The 25,609-nt window shown below is 35.1% G+C and overlaps 2 protein-coding genes across 8 annotated transcripts in view; one reads left to right on the top strand and one right to left on the bottom strand.

Annotated features, from left to right (window-relative positions):
- Window positions 1-21,539, bottom strand: part of LRRC40 (leucine rich repeat containing 40) — a 54,351-nt gene extending 32,812 nt beyond the window's left edge. For all 6 annotated transcript variants that reach the window (XR_005065936.1, XM_037042525.1, XM_037042536.1 and 3 more), the window contains exons 1-7: window positions 21,333-21,539; window positions 17,652-17,833; window positions 16,157-16,230; window positions 13,325-13,454; window positions 9,852-9,975; window positions 7,224-7,366; window positions 6,041-6,213 (exon numbers count right to left, since the gene is read on the bottom strand). Coding sequence is in view for 5 of the 6 variants with exons in the window: in XM_037042525.1 (XP_036898420.1) it covers window positions 6,041-6,213; window positions 7,224-7,366; window positions 9,852-9,975; window positions 13,325-13,454; window positions 16,157-16,230; window positions 17,652-17,833; window positions 21,333-21,483 (977 nt within the window). In the remaining variant the exon portion in view is untranslated. The remainder of the gene's footprint in view (window positions 1-6,040; window positions 6,214-7,223; window positions 7,367-9,851; window positions 9,976-13,324; window positions 13,455-16,156; window positions 16,231-17,651; window positions 17,834-21,332) is intronic.
- Window positions 21,540-21,617: 78 nt separating this feature from the next.
- The window catches only part of SRSF11 (serine and arginine rich splicing factor 11), a 43,819-nt gene continuing 39,827 nt past the window's right edge, over window positions 21,618-25,609 (top strand). Inside the window, exon 1 of one of the 2 annotated variants that reach the window (XM_037042610.1) lies at window positions 21,618-21,724. The gene's annotated coding sequence lies outside the window, so the exon portion shown is untranslated. The remainder of the gene's footprint in view (window positions 21,725-25,609) is intronic. The other variant, XM_037042618.1, reaches the window with a different exon arrangement.

Raw genomic sequence — 25,609 nt, 5'->3', positions numbered from 1 at the left:
GGGGCACTGACCTCTTTTCCCTTATACTGTCAAATAAAAGAAATACCAATACAAATTAAATACAATACAGCCAATACAAATTAAAAAAGTGACAACAGCCATTACAACAATAACCAAGGGTGTAACTGGATCAAAATTATACCCCCTTTTTTTTGTCAGATCAGCAAAAAAATATATTTTTTGGTGTGGCACAAAATTTGAGCAATTAGTTTATGCGTGCCATGAGGTGAAAAAGGTTGAAATCGCTGGTGTAAGGATATCAAGGTTGTTGCCCTTAAAGAGTTCTCATTCAACAAAGAAAANTTTATCTTTGTCACACAAAAAGATAACCTGTTGAGACTGGGTATCCAATCTCACAATTAAGCATCTACAGTATACTAGGCACTGCTTGGTGTAAGGCAGCAATTTCAATCGGTATGCTGCAAGAGTTTTTAAAACATGCAATACCGGACTATTCATTCAGGGGCACTGACCTCTTTCCCCTTATACTGTCAAATAAAAAAAATACCAACAGCCAATACAAATTAAAAAAGTGACAACAGCCATTACAACAATAACCAAGGGTGTAACTGAATCAAAATTATACCCCTTTTTTTTTGTCAGATCAGCAAAAAAAATATATTTTTTGGTGTGGCACAAAATTTGAGCAATTAGTTTATGCGTGCCATGAGGTGAAAAAGGTTGAAATCGCTGGTGTAAGGATATCAAGGTTGTTGCCCTTAAAGAGTTCTCATTCAACAAAGAAAAAACACATACACAGTTAACTAAAATATAATAAAGAAGAATTATCTTATATTGCTGGTGAGCATATAAAATAGCACAGCCACTCTGGAAAGCAGAGTCTTATAAAGTTAAACATACACTTGCCAAACAACTAAGCAATCCCACTCCTACAGATTTACCCAGGAGAAATGAAAATAATGTCTAAACAGAGACTTTTACATGAACATCCACAATAGCCAATAAACTGAAAATAATTAAAGTATCCATCAACTAACCAGTGAAGAGATGAGTAAATTGTAGTATAGCTATATAGTGGATTAACATTCAGTAATAAAAATGAGCTGCTGATACAATTATGTTAATCAATTGCAAAAGCCTTATGTTACATCAAAGAATACAAACACAAAACTATATACTGTGTGATACAAAAAGGCAAAACTACCGTGACAAAGCACAACAGTAATTGCTAGAGGCTGAGGGTATTAAAAGAGGACTGCACAGGGTATGAGAAAACTTTAGGGAGATAAAGAAGTTCTATCTATATGACTGTGACAATGTTTATATGAACATACAATTGTCAAAACTCACCAAATTGTATGCTTAAATTAGTGAATTTTATTGTACTAAATTATCTATCAACAAATATATATATATACATATATGTAGTAAGACAAATGCTAAACTAGTTGCTATGAAAGTAAGATGCAGAAATTAGTATTGAGGACGGTAAACACACAATACAATTTACAGGTGATGTATTACAGAATTTTACCCCTAAAACCTATATAATTCTATTAGTCACCCCAACAAATTCAATGAAAAGTAAAAAATATTAAAAAAAGAAAAAATTAGCAAGGGTAGCAAGAGGAGAAGGAAGTAGCAAAGCCAAAAAAGTAAAATGGGATTCCATCAGTCAGGCAGGAAAAGGGCATTCTCAAGTAAAGGAACAAAACCCCCAGTACATTTACAGGTCAGTGTAGTCTAGGAACAGCACTCTTGTAGAAGAGAAAGATGGTATAGAGAGAGAATAAAGCCTGACTCTGAGATGCCCCTGTATTTTATGCTAAAAAGACTGGACTTTATTTTTTAAGACAGTGATACCCAATTGCTGGAAATCCAGAGGCACACAAATCTCCTAGGAATTGTTTAAAACAGAAACCAAAACAATTCTACAATCCCATCATTCCAGACTGATTCATTAGGGCCTCAGATTCTCTACAGCAGTCCCCCATTGTCCTCAGTTTCACTTTCCACCATTTTAGTTATCCATAATCAACTAGGTAAAAATAGTAAGTGGAAATTTTCAGCAATAAACAATTCGTAAGTTTTAAATTGCGTGCTGTACTGAGTAGCATGATGAAATCTCAGACAGTCAAACTCATTCCCTCCTGGAGGAGAATCATCATCCCTTTGCCCAGTGGATCCATGCTGAATATGCTACCTGCTCACGAATCACTTGGTAGCCACCTGTGTAATCAGATCAACTCTCATGCTTTCACCGTGCTTGTGTTCAAGTAATCCTTATTTTACTAAATAATGGCCCCAAAGCCATTTACATAACTTTATTAGAGTATATTGTTATAACTTCTATTTTTATCTTATGTTGTTAATCTCTTAATGTACTTAATTTATAAACTTTATCACACATATGTATATATAAGGAAAAAACCCTATAAAGAGAATTAGGCCCTATCCATTGTTTCAGGCATCTACTGGGGATCTTGGAAGATAAGGGGAGAACTAGCATTTTGGGTTTTTTTTAACTCTTACAGCTCCTCAGTGATTTTGATGCATAGCCATATTTGGTAACCATTGCTGTTAATGATGTAGAACCATCAAAGCTTTTTAGTAGAAGGATGCCCTGTTAATTTGTATTTTACAAAACATACGCTGGTAGCTGTGTAAAGGATCAGTATTTTGGTAAGATGACATTCTGGAGAGGTACAAAATGAATAGATTGTCTAAGTAGAAAGTATAGAGTTAGAGGTAAGAAAAGAAACTAATATTTTTTAGGTGCCATTATGTTATAGGCTCTGTGATTTTACACACACACACACACTCTTTATATCCAAAGCTCTAAAAACAAGAACATATATATCAGAAATATTTCTACCAATTGCTTTATTTAATATTATTTATTAAAATTTTTGTTTTAAATATTTGCTTCCCACTGCTTTTATGCAGTGGCCAAAATAATGAACTGCCATGTGGGAAAATTTATGTATCAACATTTATAAGAGGGAAGAGATTATTTCATTCACTAGTTATAAAGTAAAGCACTTTTAGGGATATCCAGGTCACTTATTGTCAAAAATGTAAGTAAAAAGTGTCACTCTCCAAGTATTCGAATCTATGGCCACGACATACCATATGCAATATGTACACTGTGAAAACAATTCTGATTATTAAAAATACTTATTTGTTGTGAAACTCCCTGCCCAGTTTCAGAAGCTGTAATCCCCCCTTGGCTAAGGCTGAGTAAAGGGCCTTGGGACCATAAGCCTCTTAGGAGACAAAGCTTATCTTCCTTGTAGGGGCACCACCTCTGCCCCTTTCTCTTCACCCAGCTTGGCCAGGGGCAGATGACTGGTTAACCAATGATGGGTAAGATTCCTCAAAAGAGGGATGACTTAAGACAGGCATGGTCTCAAAGGGGCACTCAAGGAAGGACTTGGGAGGCTATAGAAAAAGAGAGTGATGGACCCTCGCCCCTAGGTTTTGAAAGAGCCTGAGTCCTCATTCTGTCTGCAAGAAGTCTCCTAATCTCTTGGCTGCCTTACCTCCCTGCCCTGACTTAAGCCTGAAACAATATGCCTTAAGCCTGAAACAATACTAGAGGTGGGTGCAGCTCTGTGCTGGAAAGGGCAGGTTCCCTAAGGCCGATCAGGCCTAAGAAAGAATGCACAAAATTCTATGAAACCTACTTTGCTAACACCCTCAATTTAAATGATAAGGATCCAAGCCTGAAATGAGTTTGTTTCCCCAAAGTTTTATGGCGCTTTAACTATCTGACCCTGACTCAGAATAAGCCCTCAGAGTTCTTTGAATGTTATCTATTGTTTAATCATTTCTGCCTGACAATGACTGATGAGCTTTACGTATACAACCTGTATTCCTGTGCAAATCAAATCCAATAAAAGTCTCTCCAGGCAAGGGTGGAGGCACGGACCTCTTGAGAGTGGCCAAGGTGCTCCAAGGTGCTCCAAGGTGCTCTTCCCTTGATAGAATGGCTACACCATCCCTTTTCCTCCATAGGACTCCACAGTCCACGTGAATTTGTCTCATCTCATCTATAATGCTGTGGACCCCAGGAGCCAGGATCCGAATCACTAATTAAAATATACACAGAAGAAAATCTGCCCTGCCTAACCTTCCACTTTCTATGAATAACAAACCATGTTTCTGACATCCAAATACAAAACTCCAGACATCTAACTGGTACATAATCCTAAATTGGAGTCATATTTTTAGTATCTGTAAAAATTTTTCCATCTCTAAATACAGGATGTGGCAAAAGCAGATTTAGTTTTCTGTATGGGAAATAATACATTATTAATTAAATGATAATACAAGAACAAACTCTGTTTTGCTTACTCACAATTAACTGTAAACCTACTTTGTCCCATCCTGTATTATGGTTCTACAACATTTTATGATTCTTCACTCTCTACTCTCCTCTTCCCATCTCCAACACAGGCAATAAATTGGTAAATACTACTTACTCTAACACATCACACCTCTCACATCTTTCCTCTTCTTTTCATTCCCACTGTCATCACAGTGCAGGTCCTTATTATAGGAGAAGTCTACAAAGTTGTCAATACAGTGAACTGGATATATAAAGTGTTCCTTAATGTTAAACTCAGTACATTAATCTAATAGTTTATTTAGATTTCCAACATATAAAACCACTTTTATCCAATGTACCTTCCCCATTACTACCAATTTATTTTTATCCAATTCATTTTTTAATGAGATTACAATCAAATTGGTTCTGTTATTAACCTTTCAATAGCTCCCCACCTCTTAACTAAAGAAAGCTGACTCTCATAGCCCTGGCTGGTGTAGCTCAGTGGATGGAGCACGGGCCTGCGAACCACACAATCGTGGTTCGATTCCCAGTCAGGGCACATGCCTGGGTTGCAGGCCAGTTCCCAGCAGGGGGACTCACGAGAGGCAACCATACATTGATGTTTCTCTCCTTCTCTCCTTCCCTTCCCCTCTAAAAATAAATAAATAAAATATTCATTAAAGAAAGGAAAAAAAAGAAAGAAAGAAAGCTGACTCTCCACAGGTTATTTCAACGACCTCTTCCACGTGGCCCAACTTCTCTTTCAAGCCTTAAATTCTCACAATCTCCCTACTTGAACCCTATTCACCAGTTCAATTTAATTCCTTGCTGTTCTCTAATACATCTCTACAATTTTCTGAATTTTCAAAGCTTTGTACAGTTTCCTTCTGCCAGGTTACCTGTGCACCAGAAAATCACGGTCATCCTTCAAGGATCACATGGTGGCACTACAATGAAGCATGACCATGAAAGTGAGTATATATATATATATATATATATATATATTTTAAAGATTTTATTTATTTTTAGAGGGGAAGGGCAGGAGAGAAGGGCAGAAATATCGATGTATGGTTGCTTCTCATGAGTCCCCTGCTGGGAACTGGCCTGCAACCCAAGTATGTGCCCTGACTGGGAATCGAACTGCGATCGTGTGGTTCGCAGGCCCATGCTCAATCCACTAAGCTACACCAGCTAGGGCGAAAGTGAGTATATTTTTACCGTTTGTGCTCTAGGCAATTAACTGGCTTCACCCTAGTCCTAGTCCTAAAGATCATCTAAAAATATTACTTCTTTCACAAAGTCTACCCTGATACCTCTCAATAAATTGTATTTCCCATATCTCCTTCCAGGCTCCAAAGTATTTTGCATCTTTCCCATGGCTTTCCATTAACATATCTGACAAATATTAGTATTTATCAGGCACTTTATGTGTATCCAGGCACCAATCTAGAAGTTAGAGCAGTGGGGAAAAAAAAACAGATAAAAATGCAGCCTTTTGAGAGTTTACATTCTAATAATAGGTCAGAGTAACTTGTGAAAGGATCTCATTCTATTAGTGTACTAAGTTCGCTGTCAAGGACAAAATCTTATTACTCTTTGTGAGTCTGTACATAATACTCCCTCAATAAGTATTTATTGAATTTAATTCAGAAAAAAATCTCTAAATGCCTTTTCACAAATACTTAAACTTATGAATTATAACCAAATATAAACATAATTTCTTATGCATTTGGTTTTAAAACTTACCTACTAATATCATTGTTGCTCAGGTCAAGCCTTTCCAATGACTGCAGCAGTGTAATTTCATTGGGGACAGATTTCAGCTTGTTATCCCGCAGGTCTAGCACAAGGATAGAATTCAGATGCTTAAGATGCTCTGCCCCTAACATCTCAATTTGATTTTCACCTACATGTAGTTCCTGTAAAACCAAAGGTTAATCATGTATATTTCTGTATTCAATTTTATACTACATAATGAAAATAAAACTGAAATCTTAATTTCAAATTACTGAAAAACATGTGGTAAAACAACTTTCTAATCACAAAGGTGCTTAAATTTTCAATTGCTCAGCCATCTTACAGCTAAAGAAAAATGGCAATAAACTTTTTTCTCATAATTTAAAAATAATTAAAGGTTTAAGCTGATACAAAGTTAAATGTTTATAAAATCAAAGAAGAGATATGATTTAGTGGTTATACTGAGAGAACTGAATTTATTGATGGAAGACCAAATTTTAAAATAAATCAGGGTAAGTTAAAAAAGTTATATTGTAATCAGTTTGTTATTCAACATTTTCACTATTGGTTATTATACATATTCATTTCCCATTAAAAGAATCTATAATTATCAGAGAGAAATTAATCTTATAAATTTTAACTCTCAGTCCTTTTTAACACTGCCAGCATCCTACATAAAGGAAACTTTTTTTAATACTAATGCATAAAAGTATAAATAAAGGAAAGCAAAGTACAGCAAATTGAAAAGACAATGTTAATGCTAAATAATTAAAACTAAAAGAAAGTAATTTTAGACAGACCTGATTACAATGAGGTAAACATGGGAAGTGTCAACTTATACAATAGATACATATTCCTTGCTGGTATTCTGGTATTCCAAGTCTTCTAAAACATCGCCCCAACTTACCATTTCAGCCTCATCATCTAGTGCTTCTTCAGTTATAAACTACGCACCAGATAAAATGGGCAAATTTCTATTTTTGAGGCTGATTATTTCTTTTTTAAAAAGAATTCATTACTGATAATACCATTAATACACTGTCATATTAAAATTTGGAATACTATTGATAGAGGAAAAACATCGCATATATAACTAATACATATTTTCAATGTAAAACAAGATTAAAAACTTCATTTTCATTATTAACCTTTGAGAAAATATATAGCTATTTAATAATCAACTAAATAGTACCTTTAATAATTTACAAGAAGGAAATGCTGGTAAAAAACGTAATTTATTCCTTTGCAAATAAAGCAATTCTAGTGATTCCATGCCAGCCAATTCAGAAGGTATAGTTTCCAAAAGATTTGAATTACAATCCAAGTGCTTTAATCCTGTAATACATATTTAATAAAAAATAAAATTATTTTAATAGAAAAAATGTTTGTCTGTAATTATATGTACATTCAAAATGTGTATGTAATCATGAGAACTTATGTACCTGTGCTGTTATATACTGCTATAATAGTCAAGAATCCCATAATATCAATGAATTAAATAAACATAAACTAAGATTTTTTACATTTAATTAAAATTAAAGAGAACTGATGCTAAAATTAATGCTTAATAACAGTCCACATTATTTTTGTAACATTTTAAAAAACAAAGTACTTTGACCCTGGTCAGGTAGCTCAGTTGGTTAGAGCCTTGTCCTGATACACCAAGGTTATGGGTTTGATGCCCAGTCAGAGCACATACAAGAATCAATCAATGTATGCATAAATAAACAACGAATTGATGTATGTTTATTTATTGATGTTGTTTAAACAATGCAGTCGACCTAGAAGAAATTGTGGCCTGAGTCTGTTGCTGAAAGAGACTTTGAGGACTTTGCGGATAGAGCTGTGTTTATTATACTGTGTCTCTGGGCAAGTCCATGGGCTTGAAGGTGGATGATGATAACGTGGAGAAATTGGTGGAGGATCAAAATACTGAACTGACCACCGAGGAACTCCCAGACCTTCAGAGGGAGCAGCAACACTGAGGCAGAGGGAAGGAAGGATATCCCTGCTTCATTAATTAAGGGAATGCTTGGGAGATGAGGAGAAATGCAAAGTTTTATTCAGAAATAGCACCCTGACAAAACAGTAGAAAACCATGCAATAAAGTTATTGAATGACAATGCAATGTTTCATTTAAGGCAAGTGTTAAAATGCAGGCAAAAACAGCCCTGGCTGGTGTAGCTCAGTGCATTGAGCGCGGGCCTGTGAACCAAAGGATCATGGTTTGATTCCCAGTCAGGGCACATACCTAGGTTGCAGGCCAGTTCCCAGCAGGGGGCACATGAGAGGCAACCCTACATTGATATTTCTCTCCCTCTCTCCTTCCCTTCCCCTCTAAAGATAAATAAATAAAATCTTTAAAAATAAAATAAAATAAAATAAAATAAAATGCAGGCAAAAACAAACATCAATGGATGGGTTTTTAGTGAGACAGAGGTCCAGGGAGCCTGAAGCAAGTTCTAGTGGTGCAGAGAGACAAGAGAGAAAGAAGCCCAGAACAACAGCTACCTCATGTGTTTTTATGGACGAGGATTCCCCTTCAAAACAGTAATAGCCCTCCATCCCTTCTCTGCAAATTTAGGTATCAGCAGTTCCCATTAAAGGTAAGTTCAAGTATGCATGTAAATTTTCATTTTTTACTATACATTTCACTTCCTTTTTGTTAAATTTTCATTTATATTTCATGTTCTCTTTATTTTTTAAGTATTTATAGATTAAACAGTACATTAGACATATACTCTATATAAGAAAGGTTAAAAAGGTAATTATTTGGGAGTCTGGAACGTATTACTTCAATTTATATCACTTCTAATGGGAAAAAACAATTTGGTTTTCAAACAAATCGCTTCTCAAACAGCCTTCTGGAATGAATTAAGTTCAAGAACCAAGGTCCCACTGTACCTTTATTGAAAAACGACAAAGACAAGCAAACTGGATTTAACTTATGAATTACTATTTAAAATGACAAATAGCTATTAATCTAAAGTAAAATATACAATTTTACAAATTCACCTCAAAATGATCCATAACCAACTGTACAAAATCACTTCTGTAACTTCATTTACAAAAGGGATACTTAAAAAAAGGCTTATGTATGATTAGGAAAATAAGACTAGATACGGTAAAATCTAGAGATAACACACTTTGTGGTATCAACCAAAAAACAGTAACAGTTTACTTTTAAACAAACAGAAAAAAATCAGTTTAATGATTTTGGACTCTAAATCAAAAACTCTAAGATTATTAAGTATGCTTATTTAAAAGGTACTAAAATGTACCTGAAATATTTTTACCTCTTAATATTAGTTCTACAATACTATGATGGTCAATGGAAAGCTATAATAGAAGCACTAAATTTTAACACTTTTTAAAAATAGGGATTCATAGTTTACACCAAAGTAGACTCTCCTGTCATTATTAATTATGAACCAGGTGGAGGCTACAGCTATGACATAACTATATGTTATAGGTAGAGCGTCTATGAAAAGGGAATAACCCCTTAGTGAATGTTAAATGAATGAATAAAATACAGCTTAGCTCAAAACCTTAATTAATTTCTCAGGTACAATATTTTATCACAGGTATAAAATTTTTTTTCTTCTTTTTCACATGCCAAAGTATCTTTTTGGTGTTAGTTATTTAGGAATTTGCTAGACAGTAATGGCATGGAGGAAACCTGACTAGTTGTTACTGTTTGCATTTATCACCATGAAACTTCTTATCTTACTTCTCTGCAACTAACTGTGTTCAAGTTTATTTTTCTAAACGTAAGTTGCACCAACTTCAAATTTATGTATTTTTGAAAACAGAGATTTACTTTTCATTCCACTTATTTCTGCTGGCAAATTCTTCAGTTGATTACTGGAAAGATTGAGTCGTACCAGATTGAAGAGAGAAGAAAAACTAACAGGAACAGTTGTGAGATGATTATTCGAAAGATCCTTTAAAAAACAGAAAAACAGAATGAATAAATGAACATGTAAATAAATAAATAGTCCCTAAAGGGTATTTCAAATTTTTGCAAGAATTAAAACATTAACAACAACAAAAAAACCTACTTCAGAAGTGATATGTTTTATAACCCTCATTCACTGACGATTTCACAAACCATTTACTATCTCAATATTCTGTGGGCCCACTATATGTTTAATAATGTAGCAGAGAGAAACTGGAATGAATTCTGGCTTCAGAAGTTTATACAAGGGTACGATTAATACTAAGTCATGCTATACCATGTATCCTGTTTTCAATTTCTAAAAAATCTATTTGTTTATCCAATATTTCTTGAATACCTTTTGATAAATAGGGCAAACTATATGAGCAAATAGTAATATGAAGTAAAAAACAACTGTGTAAGACAGAAAAATTCTTAAAAGAAAATAAAGCTGAAAATATGGCCATTTTAACCTTTGAGGGAAAAAGTCACTCTTGATTTTCTGCTGACCTCAGAAGCCTTCTGTGACTAAGTCCAGAAGTCCACGGCACTACTATTACACATCGATGTTTCTTCAAGTCATTGTTTCTGCTTTTTCTTTAAACAGGTATAAGAGAACTTTATTCTAAACACTCCCTTTAAAAGAAAATGTTATAAACCAGATAATTGTTCTCATAATATTTGATTTCAGTGTAAGCGCTCCACTAGCTACCAGCAAACTGTTAAGTAGGGCTGTAGTAACAACGAATAGAAAAAAAAGGAACTGCTCTCTGAAGACTTTCAATAGTCTAATATTAAACTACTGCATTCTATAATTCTAAATACATTAAGATACAAAAAGGTAAAAATGCTACATCAGCATTTTGAAAACATACTATTATATTGTAAATAACATTATAATCTACAATATACAACATAATAACCTATAATCTCAATGCTTTAAATTCTAAGAATTAACAGATTAATAATAAATTAATTTTGTATAATATTAAAAGTTACTGACACTAAATGCAATTTAGTATTCTGGATTGGATCCCAGAATAAAAAAAAAAGGACATTAGTGGAAAAACTGGGAAAATCTTTTTTTTTTTTAATTTTATTTATTTACTTATCTTTAGAGGGGAAGGAGAGAGGGAGAGAAACATCAATGTATGGTTGCCTTTCATGCGTCTCCTGCTGGGAGTTGGCCTGCAGGGAACCGGCCTGCAACCCAGGCATGTGCCCTGACTGGGAATCAAACCGCGATCCTCTGGTTCGCAGGCCTGCGCTCAATCCACTGAGCTACACCAGCCAGGGCAAAACTGGGAAAATCTTGATAAAATCTGTACTTTAGTTAGTATATTAATTTCTCACTTTTTACAAATGTCCCATAGTTATGTAAAATGTTAACACTGAGAAAACCTAGGTGCGGGGAGAATGGAAACTGTACTACCTTTACATTTCCATAAATCTAAAATTATCCCAAAATAAAAAGCCTGTAATAAAAGTTTCTACTAGAGAAAAGATACTCACAAATTCATTTTACATAAGCCAAATCAACAAATTACTAACAATTATTTTAGTTAATAATTAAATTAGATATAAACTATAAGCACATTGTATATAATCAGTATTTATGCTGCCAATTCTTCAATAAATATTTAGTACCGTTATGCAAAGTAGTTTTTATATAACTAAGAAATATTACTAGTATTACAGATGCATATATTTTTATTCATTTATTTATTTTTAAAATCCTCACCCGGGGATATGTTCACTGATTTTTAGAGAAAGAGGAATGGAGAGGGAGACAGAAGGAGAGGGAGGAGAGGTTGGGGGTGGCGGGGGGGAGAGAGAGGGAGAGAGAGAGAGAGAGAGAGAAACATTAATGTGGGAGAAAAACACTGGTTGGTTGCCCTCCCCACAGCCAGATACAGACCCACAACCCAGGTATGTGCCCGGACCTGGACCCAACCCACAACCTTTTGGTGCTTTGGTTGACTCACGAACCAACTAAGCCACTCTGCCAGGACCAGATGCTTATACTTTTAATGTTTTAATATACTGTTGCTCACATTATGATCTATTTGATACTGAGTCCTTAAGACCATAACTCTCAACTGAACTATCCTTTCATTATACTACTGTAATCTAGGAACCCATAAAGAGAAACAACTGGGAACTGCTCTAGTTAATCTGAAGGTTTCCTTTCTACTATAGAATCTTTGTATTAACAAACAATTCAATTACTATATTTACCATTAAACTTTGTAAGAAAAGTTTACAAAGGGACCATCTGATGGTCCCTCTTTTGCCATTCATTTTATCTACCCATGCCTTTTTCTTTCCAAGCCTTATCTCCAATCTAATCCCATGGACAGAGATACTGAAAAAAGCGTTTGAGAAAGCATGTATTTTTATTTTAAACACTAGAGCAAATAAAGGGAAATATCAAGAAGGATGTATTTACAGAAAAAAATACGTATTTTTTCCTTTAATGAAAAATAAACTTTCAGGCTAAAATGACATAAGTGAGTTTTTCAAACACATAACAAGAAAAAGAACAAGAATATAATATTAAATAACTATGTGGAGTGGAGATTGTAGAACACCTGGTCTCATACAGCTAAAGTCTTTCAGCTAGGATATCTGACAGTGGAATGTTACTCCTTCAGTGGTCAAGTAGGGGGAAAAAGATACACTTTGTAATCAAACTGGCTAATGTTGAAAGCCCAAATTCTTTACTTATTAGTTGAATGACCACCAATATTTCTTTTTCAAAAGCCTAGTTTCTTATCTGTATTAGGGGATAAAACTGCCTACCTTGCCATATATAAAGTTTACAACAAAGTGCCTACTATTTTTATAATATGATTAAAATAATATGTATATTGCTTTACAATTATCTCTAAGATGTGACAGAGATGTAGCCATTCCGAAAAAGATAAGAAATCCCAGGCCTTAAAGAGAATGACTACCTGGGTGTTCAGTGGGGACACTCAAAGGACAGGAGGGCTACAGAGCCCATCAAGGAGATGGTGGAATGGCTATAGAAAGGGGAACTGGTACAGGCTAAAGGCACTTTCCCTCGAATTTGCTAAACCACAAAAGCACTTGAATAACAAAATGTTCCTCATCACTTCTTTCCCAAACTCTATTCCTAAATTAAAACACTAGGTGATTTCATAAGAAAACACAGAAAAAATAAATTTACAATGACTAATTTAATGATCTAATTAAAACTCATAGTTTCTTGTAACCATTCACATAATCAACTGCCCATTTTCTCAAGATTTCAATCATATATTCAAATTATCAGCCTAATGAAAAATCCTATCAGCCACAAATTATATAAAAATTGGAAAATCACAACTCACCAAATCTTCTAAATTGGAAAGTTGTTCAAATCCCTCAGGTAGGCAAGTTAGTTCATTATGCTGGAGATACAGGCCCTTCAGGTTTCTTAGATTTGTAATTTCTTCAGGGAGTAGTTTCAGTTTGTTATGGCTATTAATTAATAAAAAAATACTGAATAATTTGTTGACAACATATTAAATAAAGATTTTTTATTCTAACCAATGACCTGGAATCCTTAAAAATATGAAATACGGTTACTAATTTTAAAGTTATCAAACTCCATATTAAACTTCATACTCATTAAAAGAGTAATCTAAAGCATTCAAATTGAGGGTTTCAAAGGAAAGCAACAAAGAAATAAAGATTTTTAACCAAATAAATAATGTGAATTTTTATAGTCAACTCTTAATTTTACATTTAAAGTTAAAGGGATACACTGGACTCTATTTTATATGGTATCTGAGTTTAGAATTACAACAAGGATGTTCACACATACACTACAATGGAGTCACATCTCACATGGGGGTTATGTTTTAAACTTTGCACTCAAGACTAAAATAGCTATTTCTGTCTGAAGGCCTGTCTTTGTACTTAGTTTTAACTTTTCAGCTTAGTCCTTCTACAGATATCCAACTTACTCGTTTACAAAAAGTTCCAAGTCACTGAGGATGATACACACCCTGATAATTTAGGAGTTGATTTAACTTGTTCCCAGATTTATCTCAACTATTCATTTAGGAATGCTACTCGATTTTCATGCCATATATAATTATTTAACAAATAATGGAGAAATGTAAATGTAAAGGGGGTAACTAACAATAACCTGAAGTTACATTAAAAAAATAGCTAGAACAAAAATGCCAAAGATGCGTTATAAATAAGAACTAACAATTGTCAAGAGCTGGTTACTATCGTTTTATGTAATTTAAATCTCTATATATTTTATAGTGATCTAGTTGGGCAGAGTTGAAATTCTAGCTATACAAGTCCTGTCCAGAAAGTATCCAGCCACGCACCATGAAAGAGACATTTATTGAAGATATAAGATACAGGAAATACTGTACTTAGGACAATGATGCCTCTGTCCCCTTCAAAGTAGGCACCTTGGGACCTCATACAGTTCTCCCAATTGCCATCAGCTGCCCCATTGCATTTTCCTGAATCTCACCAACAGTCTGAAATCTCTTCCCTTTCAAAGGTGATTTTAGTTTTGGGAAAAGTCATAAGTCACAGGGCGTCCAATATGGGCTACAGCGGAGCTGAGTCACCTGAGTGATTTGATGTTTCACAAAAAAATTCTGCACCAGACCATGATGCATGAGCAGAGAGGTTGTAGTGATGAAGCTGCCTATCACCAGTTGCCCACAACAGTGGTCCAAGTAGTTTCTAGAGGAATGTTCAAGTTCAATGTAAAATTTGATACAGACCCACAGTCATTTTGAATGCGACAGCCACACAAAGCTTACTCAATGGTGTCTACTGCCTCCATTGACTAGTGAAGTCGTCGTTGTTCACACATGCGCATTCCAGTCCACTCTTCTTGGATGTCAGGTAACACTGATGTCAGGCAAACCATTCTCGTTATATTAACAGTGGCTGGACTTTTTCTAGACAGACCTTGTGTACTTCCTCCATTTCTGCTCTATTTCCTCCATTCTAATGTTCATACCCATTGGAAACCAAAGCTAAAGTAAGGGAACACACACTCCTTTCTCCCTCACCTCTTCCTCTCAACTCTCCCTATGTTGCTTTTATAGGCCACATCCACGCCTTTGACTTATAAGGGGAAGTTCTAATGCAGCTCTAAATAATTAGCACCTTTTTTGTGTATAGATATTTTTCTTGATCTATGGTGATTTTTAGTTTTTTACCAGATGAGGACTGTTATTTGAGAGTCTGGTTTACCTCAAACCAGTTAACATACTTTCATAAAACAGAGTCTTGGCTGTGCTATGTTAAATAGATCTGTAACCATATCCGTTTTATAAACCATACTTTTCAAATTATGTTTTGAATACTTAAACCTTTGCTTTTTCTCCTAAATAAAATCGTTTCTAACTCATTTCCCCCTAGTCAGTGTGTATATAACATATAAGGAAGTTATTCTCTCTTGAAACTCTGAAGAGCCACCTAGCTTCCCGTATACCTATCAATGAGTAGCAAAAGCCTATCATTAGAACCCCAGGAGTCCTCAGAAAATATTAAATACCATTAATACCAAAAGTATAAAATGTTTCATCATTAACAAAAAAACTGTATTCAATTTCTTCCTCTTTCTTAATACTTACTCTTTAGAATAGTGACATAACTTGAAACTTTAGATAGCAACACAGAGGTTTCTAAAATAACCTTGTAAAATTGTTTCATAAATATAAAACAAAACTACTTTTTTAGCTCTGGCTCATGTGGCTCAGTTGGTTGGAGCATCAACCATGGACCAAAAGGTCACCGGTTCAATTCCTCATCAGTGCACATACCCAGGCTGTGGGTCCAATCCCCTGCTGGGGCATGTGCAGGAAGGAAACCAATTGATGTTTCTCACATCGACGTTCTCTCTCACATCTCTCTCCCCTCACCCTCTCACTAAAATGCAATGGAAAAAAATCTCCTTGGATGAGGATTAAAAAACAAAAAGTATTTTAAAAAAATCAACTGGTCTTAAACTTGTAAAACCAAAAAACACGTAGGCAATTCTTAAAAAGAAAACAAAACTGAGACTTAAAATTACCAGTCTTATTCTACTTTAACCACTTTCTGATTTAACAAAAATACTTTCTAGTGTTAGAAATAATATTTAAAGAATGTTAGAAATAATATTTAAAGAATATTAGGAATAAATGTTTAAATTTTACCTGACATTAAGTTTCTGAAGATTTTCTAATTCTCTTATAGCAGAAGGAAGAGATGTCAGCTGATTGTCATGTATCTAAAAGTTATTAAAAGAGTCAATATCTTAGTCTTTTAATTAACCATATATTAGCTTTTTCATTTTACACAATTCTTCAACAATAATCCCACTCTTCTAATTGAATAGCATCGAATTGGGTATTGGTAATTTGTTCGGTGTATAGAAGAGGAAAAGGAGCTTGAAATTGATCAAACTGCTGTTGAGATACCATGACGTTATGTCATCACTATTAAATATTATAATTAAAAAACCTTCACTTCACTAAGTGGAATTTCAATCTCAAATAAGATATGGGGGAGTGAGAAACTAACAATAGCCTTCGATGGCACGATTACGTCAACATATACAAAAAAATAAATGAGAAGGGGATAAGGGACTTCTCTCATGTTCTCGAAGAATCACATTGTTTTCAAGGTACCAGGGATCTTAGAGAACACCTAAGCCAATCCATTCATTTTTAAAATAAAGAAAATAAAAACTTCTCTAGAAATTTGACTAGATCTAACTTTTCAGACAAGAATTGGAAGATATATGATGTTCCTAAGTAAAGAACATCAGAAGTATGTAGATTGTGAAATAAACTATGCACACTTTATCACATGACATGACGACTACAGACTAAAACACAGTCCCTGAATACATACAAAAAATTTAAGTTCAATAATTTAAGTCAATGTTAAAAGAAAGTTAAATTAATCATAAGTACAGTTGACCCTTGAACAACATTGGTTTAAACTTCACTGTTCGTCTTATTCAAGGATTTTTTTCCAGTAAGTACTATAAGTGTATTTTCTCTTACTTATGATTTTCTAAACAACATTTTCTTTCTCTAGCTTAATTTATTGTAAGAATACAGTATGTAATACGTATAACATGCACAATATATGTTAATCTGCTATTTATGTTATGGGTGAGGCTTCTGATCAAAAGGAGGCTATTAGTAATCAAACTTTTGGGGAGTCAAAAGTCATACATGAATTTTTCAAATGTGCAGGGGGTCACTGGCCCTAGCCCCTGCACTGTTCAAGAGTCTACAGTTGCTTTAACATTTAGAATAATAATGATATTAAAATAACACCGATAGAAAAATATGAGTATCAGGAACCACTTGTTAAAAATCCATTCTATTTGTAGGCATTAACGCATTTAATTCTAAGTACAATGTTTATAAATAGGTAGCAGTGCCAGTCCTGGTTTACAGCTGTGGCAACTTGAGGAACAAAGGGGTAATTTCCCAAGTTTACACAGCTATCAAGTGACAGTCAAAATTTGAAGGCTGATGTTCTGACTCTACACTCCTAAATATTACATTATGCCTAAAAATAATGCTATCTTTCTTGTACTTTACCAATTAAAATGGATTTTCTGCTTATTAAAGCCTAAATTTAGCTTTAGAATCTCTTCAACTAATGACCCATGTTTAGAAATAGTCAACTTACATCAAGAACAGTGAGTGCAGGCAGGAGGCGGAGGTCGTCTGTAAGTGACTGAAGTTTATTGTTGGATATGATTAATTTGGTCAAATCCGTCTGCTCCCACCATCGCTCAGTAGCACTGAATGAAAGATTCTGATTAGCTTCCTCAGGAATATCCACGTTTATTCTCCAGACACACTGAGGCACTATTGCCACCACAACCAGACCAAAACATAAAAGGGACAGATAACAAGCAGTTAGATTCTAAGTGACACATTTTTATAATAGCTATTCAGTTTACCTACTGAAAAGCAACTGCTGAAACAATAAAAAAACTTCAAATAATTCAAATAGCAATGAATTTTAGCTAGATTGGAGAAAAAGTTGATCTTGTTCAAAAACAGTATGTGATGTGTATTTTACATAACAGTCTCACTTTTATTTTCATTCAATTTTATTTACTATATATGTACTCTGCACAACACCGAATGGTACATATATACCAGACAAAGAAGGGGTTCTACCATTATGCTAACAGAATAACAGAAGGCATGAAAATCAACATTTAAAAGATAATGTTATAAATTTTATAACAGAAGTATATGCTGAGTCTCAGAAAGCACTGGTAATAATACCAGTGCCTAATAATATTAATAATATTTACAAATACCAGGTAATTTTCTAACATTTTAAATTAACTCATTTAAACTTTATAGCAATTCTGTGAGGTAGGTGCTATAACTATTTTCATTTTATAGATGAGAAAAATGGGACACAGAGAGAACTATAATTTATCCAGTATTATACAGCTAGTAAATAGTAGAGATGGGATTCAAACCCTGATAAAGCTATATTGGCTTGTCTCTCTGAATATTTGGAAGGCCTATCTGACTCTGGTAGCTGCTCTCTATTTCACCTGACATACTCAACAGAAATGACAACATATGGCCACACAAAGACTGTACCTGAAAGCTCCTGGCAATTTTATTCATGATAGTCCAAAGCTAGAAGAAACTCAAATGTCTATGAATAGATGAATGAACTATTTGACAATAAAAAGGATGAACATGGAAATAAAATTATAATAAGCAAAAGGAGCCTAAAACAAACAAACAAATCATCACAAATGTATAATTCCATTTAAATGAAATTCTGCAAGAGGCTAACCTATATCGACAAAAAACAGGTCAATCACTAGTTGTGTAGAACATTGGGGTTAGAATGACAGCAAAGAGGCATAAGAGAACTTCTCAAGTTTTAGAAAGTTCTGTAACTTGATTGTGGTCACACAATTGTATATATTTGCCAAAACTCATTGAACTGTGCACTTAAAATGGATGCATATACTGTTGTAAATTATGCCCCAATACGGTTAACTCTTGTAAAAAAAAAAGATGCCAATTTTTAAAATACAGATAATGTAATATATGAAAGTAATCTTACATATGTATATACATAAAAACAGCTAAATAAATAAATATCCACATACATGTATACATGAAGGAAAAGAGAAAGACTTGAAGTAAAACATAAATTTATTATTTAACAAATGCAATTCTTAAAAAACAAATTTGACTAAGCTCATGTTAAAACACTTAAATGACTATACATTGTTTGAAGTGTCATGGTACCTAGTACAATACCTGGGAGAAACACAGAGAGTACGTATACAAGAAGTGCTCTTTAAATAAGCATGTGGCACTCCCCATTGCACACAAATGCTTTCATATTTATTATTTCATATACTTCACATAAAATATCTCTTATGGTGTCTCACATATTGGAAATCTGAAATAAGCTATGTTTGATAATCTCTTTGAACATAATTCATAATTTTAGGTGATAATATTTGGGAATAATAATAATGAGGGGACTTTTTTAAAAATTAGTACATTTTAAAAAATACAACCATGTATAGGCCAGTACCAGTGACAATTTAGTAAAAGTTTATTAGAAAAGAGAATAATAATTTTCTGCAATTATGTTGATTATGTCAAAAATGCTTCTGTAGATTTTTATCTACATTTCCTATAGCTTAGATTTTAAGAATCATAACCAACAGGCCACTGTACCATTTCTGTGTGTCATTTATTATTGGACTATCAGTTATTAAGCAGAGACACGTAAAAAGATAATAAAGGACAAAGATGCTGAATAATAAGAAAACAAACAATCCAATTTAAAAATGAACAAAAGCCTTGGCTGGTGTGACTCAGTGGGTTGAGCCCCACCCAGCCTGCAAACCAAGGGGTCACCTATTCCATTCCCAGTCAGGGCACATGCCTGGGTTGTGGACCAGGTCCCCAGGAGGGGCACATGAGAGGCAACCACACATTGATGTTTCTCTCTTTCTCCCTCCCTTCCCCTCTTGAAGGCTACAGCTAGATAAACACCTCCTATATTACGACAAGAAAAATTCCTTTTTGATATATAGACTACAAGTACCATGTGACTCTCCCATTTATATCTTTTATTTCCTATGAAATATTGTACATTCACTTATTTGCCATCATATACTAAGTACCTAGTATGTGTCACATATTGTGTTAGGTTCTGTTTATACAATAATAACCTAAAGCACACTGATCCATGTCATTACAGAACTAAGAACCAAAATTCATTTGCACCCTAAAACTTTAACAGACTAAATCTGGATCCAATCAATAAGTACATTCCAACACACCAATTTGTTATTTGGAAATATTCATTCACCTTGCTTACTCCTTCCACAAATGTTTAGCAACAATGTACTATGTACCAAGTACAATTTTGGGTGCTAGGAATACAACAATAAAAAAATACTAAGCTCCTTGATCTCACAAAACTAACATTCTAGTGGGAGGGCAAGGAAGTCAATAAACAAACAAATAGATATTATAGATTCTGAGAATGAATTTTAAAGCTATTTAAAAATTAAACAGCTAAGAGGTGTTAGCAATGGTATTTACAGATAAGGTAGTTAGGAAGGGCCTCTCTGCTGTGTGACCTCTGAGCAGAGTCTTACAGGAAGCAAAGGATATATAAAGGAAAATGCTGAAAACCAAGTGGACATACATACCTGTAGTTTTATAATACTTACGTTCCCACTGATTAAAAGTTTTATCATGTAAAGCAAGAGATTTTGGGGTATATGTCATATACCCTTTCATTCATTCAGCAAGCATTTGATCTACTCCATACATGGCACAATAAAAGAGCAACTATTAGCAGGAAAATTGAAGCTTTTAATCCAAGATCGCCTAAAACCTGACTACATATTGACAAAAAGATTACAGAAAGAATGCTGTATTCTTTCTTTCCCCACTTCCCACTCCCTTCCTTATACAACAGATAGAAGAGCACCTGGCTATGATTAATTCATGGTATCCATATCTGTGCTTGTTAATCTTTATTAGGTTTATCAGGATAGCCTCAAATTCACTCTGTATGGCATCGATCTGGATGCACAATTTAGTCGGTTTCATCTAAGATTCTGTTCAGTTGCACAAAGAAGTGTACCACCAGACATTCCTGGAGCGAAAGCAGCAACCGAAGCGGGCGGACCCAGCCGAGGGGAGTGCGATGAGAGAGAGCCCCAATGAAAGCCAGGGGATCCGGGCCAGAAGCCTGAGGCAAAGGTGGCCCAAGCCAGGCCAGAGGAACGGGAGGCGTGCGGGAACCAGTGGTTTCTGACATGACGTAAACGGGTCGTACCCCGGATCCTACCTTCACTGAGGTTCCGACCCGACAGGTTTAGCTGGCCGCTCTTCCTTGCCGCCTTTAGCAGCCCCTGGGGTACTGAGGCAGAGTAGTCTCTCCGTTCACTTCTGAAACCTGCACGGGTGTCCCGCTCCGCGCCGCGCTGCAGACGCGACATGTTTAAAACGCTCGAGGCCAGCGGCAGATCCCCGCCCGTGACGTTGAAAGGCCGCGCCGCCGTGCGGCCCCGCCCCTGCCGGGGGCGCGCGCTGGGTGCGCCGGCCTCGCGCCTCCGCGCGGGGCTTTCTCTCTCGGAGGCGCGGCGCGGATGTCGTCACTGTCCGTGACTGGGGCTGGAGGTCGGAGAAGCCCTTCCCGTTGCCGGTGCTGGCCTTGTGTCTTGGAAGTACTTAGCTCAAGTAAGTGTGTTTAGCCGGCTAACGAAGGCCTGGCGGGTATAATGTGTGTGCAGTGTTACTGCGACTCCGTCTTTCTCCTCTTTTGCTGTCGCCGCGGCCATGGTGTCGAGAAAGAATATCCTTCTCTTCCTTTTCCCGGCCCGGTCTGAACGCGGGCCTTGACTAAAACTTGAGACCTGGGCGTGGTCTGCAGGCGAGCTGGAACCCAGCCTGTGTTTGTCGCTGGTCTTGGGGGCGCCAGACGTTCGCCTGGCATAGAAAATAAAACGGATTTCTGTTCTTCTTGACTAGACTCGGATTCCTCGAAGTAGTGGACTTGGCTTTTTGCATTGAGTTTATAGCCCAGCCTGGGAGGTGGTGTGAGGTGCAAGGGTTGGCAACAGGGAGGGAAGGGAAGAATGCTTAATGAATTCTGTCCACCGGACGGTTTAGGGAGACGAGTAGAGACGCGAACTTTTACTATAGCGAAAATAGCTTGGACTTTGGAGCCCCAGAGATAGCAGTTCGAATCCCAGCTGCTTCGGTATCCTGCACACTATGTAACTCTAGGCAACGTACCCCTTTTAATCCTCACTCTCTTTACTTTTTATTAATTAATTTAGGAGTAATTTGTACCTCATTTGGTTTTTGAAATAGTTAAGCAAGTCCTGACCCGTGCGGCTCAGGTCAGGCGTGTTGGTCGCTATGCAAAGTGAAAGGTGTCTTGTTGCCTTCCGGGTCAAGGCTGAAGCCTAGGTTGTGGTTGGGTCCCGCATGGGAAGGGCGACAAATGACGTTTCTCTGGTGTATTGATGTTTCTCTCCCCGTCCCCTCTCTTTAAAAATAAATAAGTAAAATCTTGAAAAAATAAAGAGAAACGTAAGTTCTAAATCTTGAGAGTTTGGTAAAGAAAGGGACTCCAGTTCAGAATAGGAGTGAAAATTTTGTTAAGTCGATTTTCCTAGAAAGTTAGTTTCTGTGTGAAATGTACAGCTTTATTGATTCATTAAACAAATAATTAAGAATCATCATCTCTAGTAGTGTCCCGTGTGCTAGACTTTTCTTTTGCCTGAAGTGATTTTGTTTTAGAGAGCATCTGTTGGGAAATATCCTCCTAACCCCTTATCAACTCAGCCGGGGATCAGTAGGATATTTGAGAGGTACCATGACAGATTCTGCAGCACACATACTTTTGTCTGAGTCCTGGTTCTTGCTACCTGTAAAATTAGGTTTTTAACCCCCTCTCGCTTTATTTTTTGGTTTTAGTTTTGTGTGAACACCAAAAATGAACATCAGAAAAGTACCAGTAGTTATACTAATAAGCAAGAAAAGAGTAGGTTTTAAAGCCAGCACCATGGCAGTTTTTGCAAGGTCACTAATGGGGTCCCCCTCCTCCCAGCTTGTCTTGACAATACTGATTTATAGCCACCTTCCATAGTCCTTACTGAGGTGCCAGGATCATTGCTAATAACATCTCTTTTGCTATCTCTTACTTAGCACAGTGACCAATTGAGGCTAAAAGGGATTAAGAAACTTGCCTAAGGTCACAAGTTTCGATAAGTAATGACCAGAAATTTGAAATCAGATCTTTCTCCAAAACCTTTCTTATTAATCATGATTTGCCTAGTGGCTTTTATTCCATCACATTCAAGTTGCTTTTTATCCTGGATCTATTTTAAGGGACCTAGAATTTTGTTTTAAAAGAGATTTATTTATTAGAGAAAACCCTTTTTCTCTTTTGTAGGATTTAACAGCTTACCTTTGGAGGATGAATTTGTTAACTTATTGTACTTGTTAAATATTTCATAGTAATGTTTAATTATAGTATGTTGAAACATTGTTGCACTTTGTGTGAGAAGTATATTCTGTTTAATGAAAAAGTACAGCAATTGTGAAAGATTCAACTGACTTACACTTTTGGTAAACTGCAATAAAGTGACTATGTAAAGATTTCTCCTAGAATGTACCCATAATATACTGTGTGTTGTACCTGTGTAGCAGGTACACATGAGGGTGAAAATTATTTCTTCATGCAATTTGGAAAATTACCTGTTTATCTCAAATTGATCGAAACCTTATCAACTTGAATTGAGCTTCTTTATGAGTGTATTTCTATGTAATTATACTTGTGGGAATTACCTTTTACATCAATTGTATTAGTTTAGGAAGAATGCATTATAAATTTTTTAAAAACTCAACCCTTTTTCATCATGAACACTTAAGCAAAAGTATTTCTTATTTTTTAAAAACTGGATTAAAATAATTTGAAATGAATGTCTCCTCAACAGGAGATGGAGACTACTGCATAGCTATTTTTTGGCAACAGAATTTGTCTAACTACAATTTATTCATTTATTAAAGTAATGGAAGATTTCACTCTTCTAGCTGCCTTGCTAAATTAAAAATGAAAGTGAAAAACCAGAATACATTGAGCCTAAGAATTACATCAGCCAAAAAATGCTGTTTTGTTTCATAAGGGAAAATAAGACTATTATCAAAGTAAGTGTAGCTTACCTCCACCATTAAAATTTAATAACATTTTCAAACTGGAATATACAGATCATGTATCACAGAAATCTACACTTGAAACCCATTTAATCTTATTAGACAATGTCATCCCAGTAAATTTAATTTAAAAAAATTAATGACATTTCAAACGTGGCTGTGTTATAAATATTGCTATTCATAAGATGGATTTATTGAGACAAACTAGGAAATTCTGTTAAATGAAAATGGCACTAATTTGTGCAACATTTTCCAAGATGTTTGTTTAAAAAACATTAAATAAGCAAAGTAAATTTGCAGATATCTCTGGGAACTTAATTTTTGTGTAAAGTAACAGATTTAGATTTAGCTTTGAATTGCTATTTATTTTTCAGAATATTGCCTTGTCTGTGAGAACTATTTTATGATAAAGTTGTTTGTTGAGTGAACATTTTACTTTGTAGTGCTGCCATTGTTGATTATTCATATATTGCTTGTTAAATGTTTTGAGTTGAACTTTTTACATCCTCATATACCTATTACTCAAAGTTTTCTTTCTGTTTGTGTCTTACACTATCAATAGGTTTCTTTAAATTATCAAAATTGAGACCAAAATTATGTTAGACACTGGCTTTTCATGTTTTACATATTTAAATTTAAAGGTGTTTGTTATATGTCTTTTTAATTCTTTTGAAAGATTCAATTTGCAGTTTCACATTTGTTTTTCTTTAAGGTCTAAAACTGCCAACATTTAAAAGAAGTAAAAAAAAAAAGATTCTATGTTATTTCTTTGAAGGCAGTACATATGTTGCATTTTTAGGCATAGTTTCAAATGTGGCTTTGAATCGTAATTTGTTATTGGAGTTGTTTGTGGCATTTTTTTAATGGAGACTGCATTTTATTTTAAATTATTTGTTTGTATATTTTTTGTTCCCAATTCTTCTCATGTTTTTCAATTATAAAGTAATGAGCTTGCGCTAGGAGATTTTTTTTTAAAGATTTTATTCATTTATTTTTAGATAGGGGAAGGGAGGGAAAAAGAAAGAGAGAAAAACATCAAGGTGTGGTTGCCTCTTGCCCCCTGCCACCCACCAGGGACCACACCCCAGGCATGTGCCCTGCCTGGGAATCAAACCTGCAACTCTTTGGTTCACAGGTCAGCACTCAATCCACTGAGCCACACAAACCAGGGTAGGAGATTTAGTATTCAATTCACATGTTGGGTGATATCATTCTCTCTACTTTCAGTACTAAAGAATTTTAGTTTACCAGCTTTAGGAAAATATTTTTATTTCCTCTTATAAAAAGACTTATGTACTAGTGTTTTTCATGGGAAGAAAGGTGGAACAACTACTTAAATACTAGTTTTCTTTAAATTCTAATTACTTTTAGTTTTCTTTTTTGGTTAATTTTGTTTTTATT

Source organism: Sturnira hondurensis, unplaced genomic scaffold (assembly GCF_014824575.4).
Source record: "Sturnira hondurensis isolate 20B ecotype Veracruz unplaced genomic scaffold, ASM1482457v3 Scaffold0000648, whole genome shotgun sequence".
NCBI lineage: Eukaryota > Metazoa > Chordata > Mammalia > Chiroptera > Phyllostomidae > Sturnira > Sturnira hondurensis.
The sequence above is the reverse complement of the archived record's forward strand: the minus strand, read 5'-3'. Positions and strand labels throughout refer to the sequence as shown.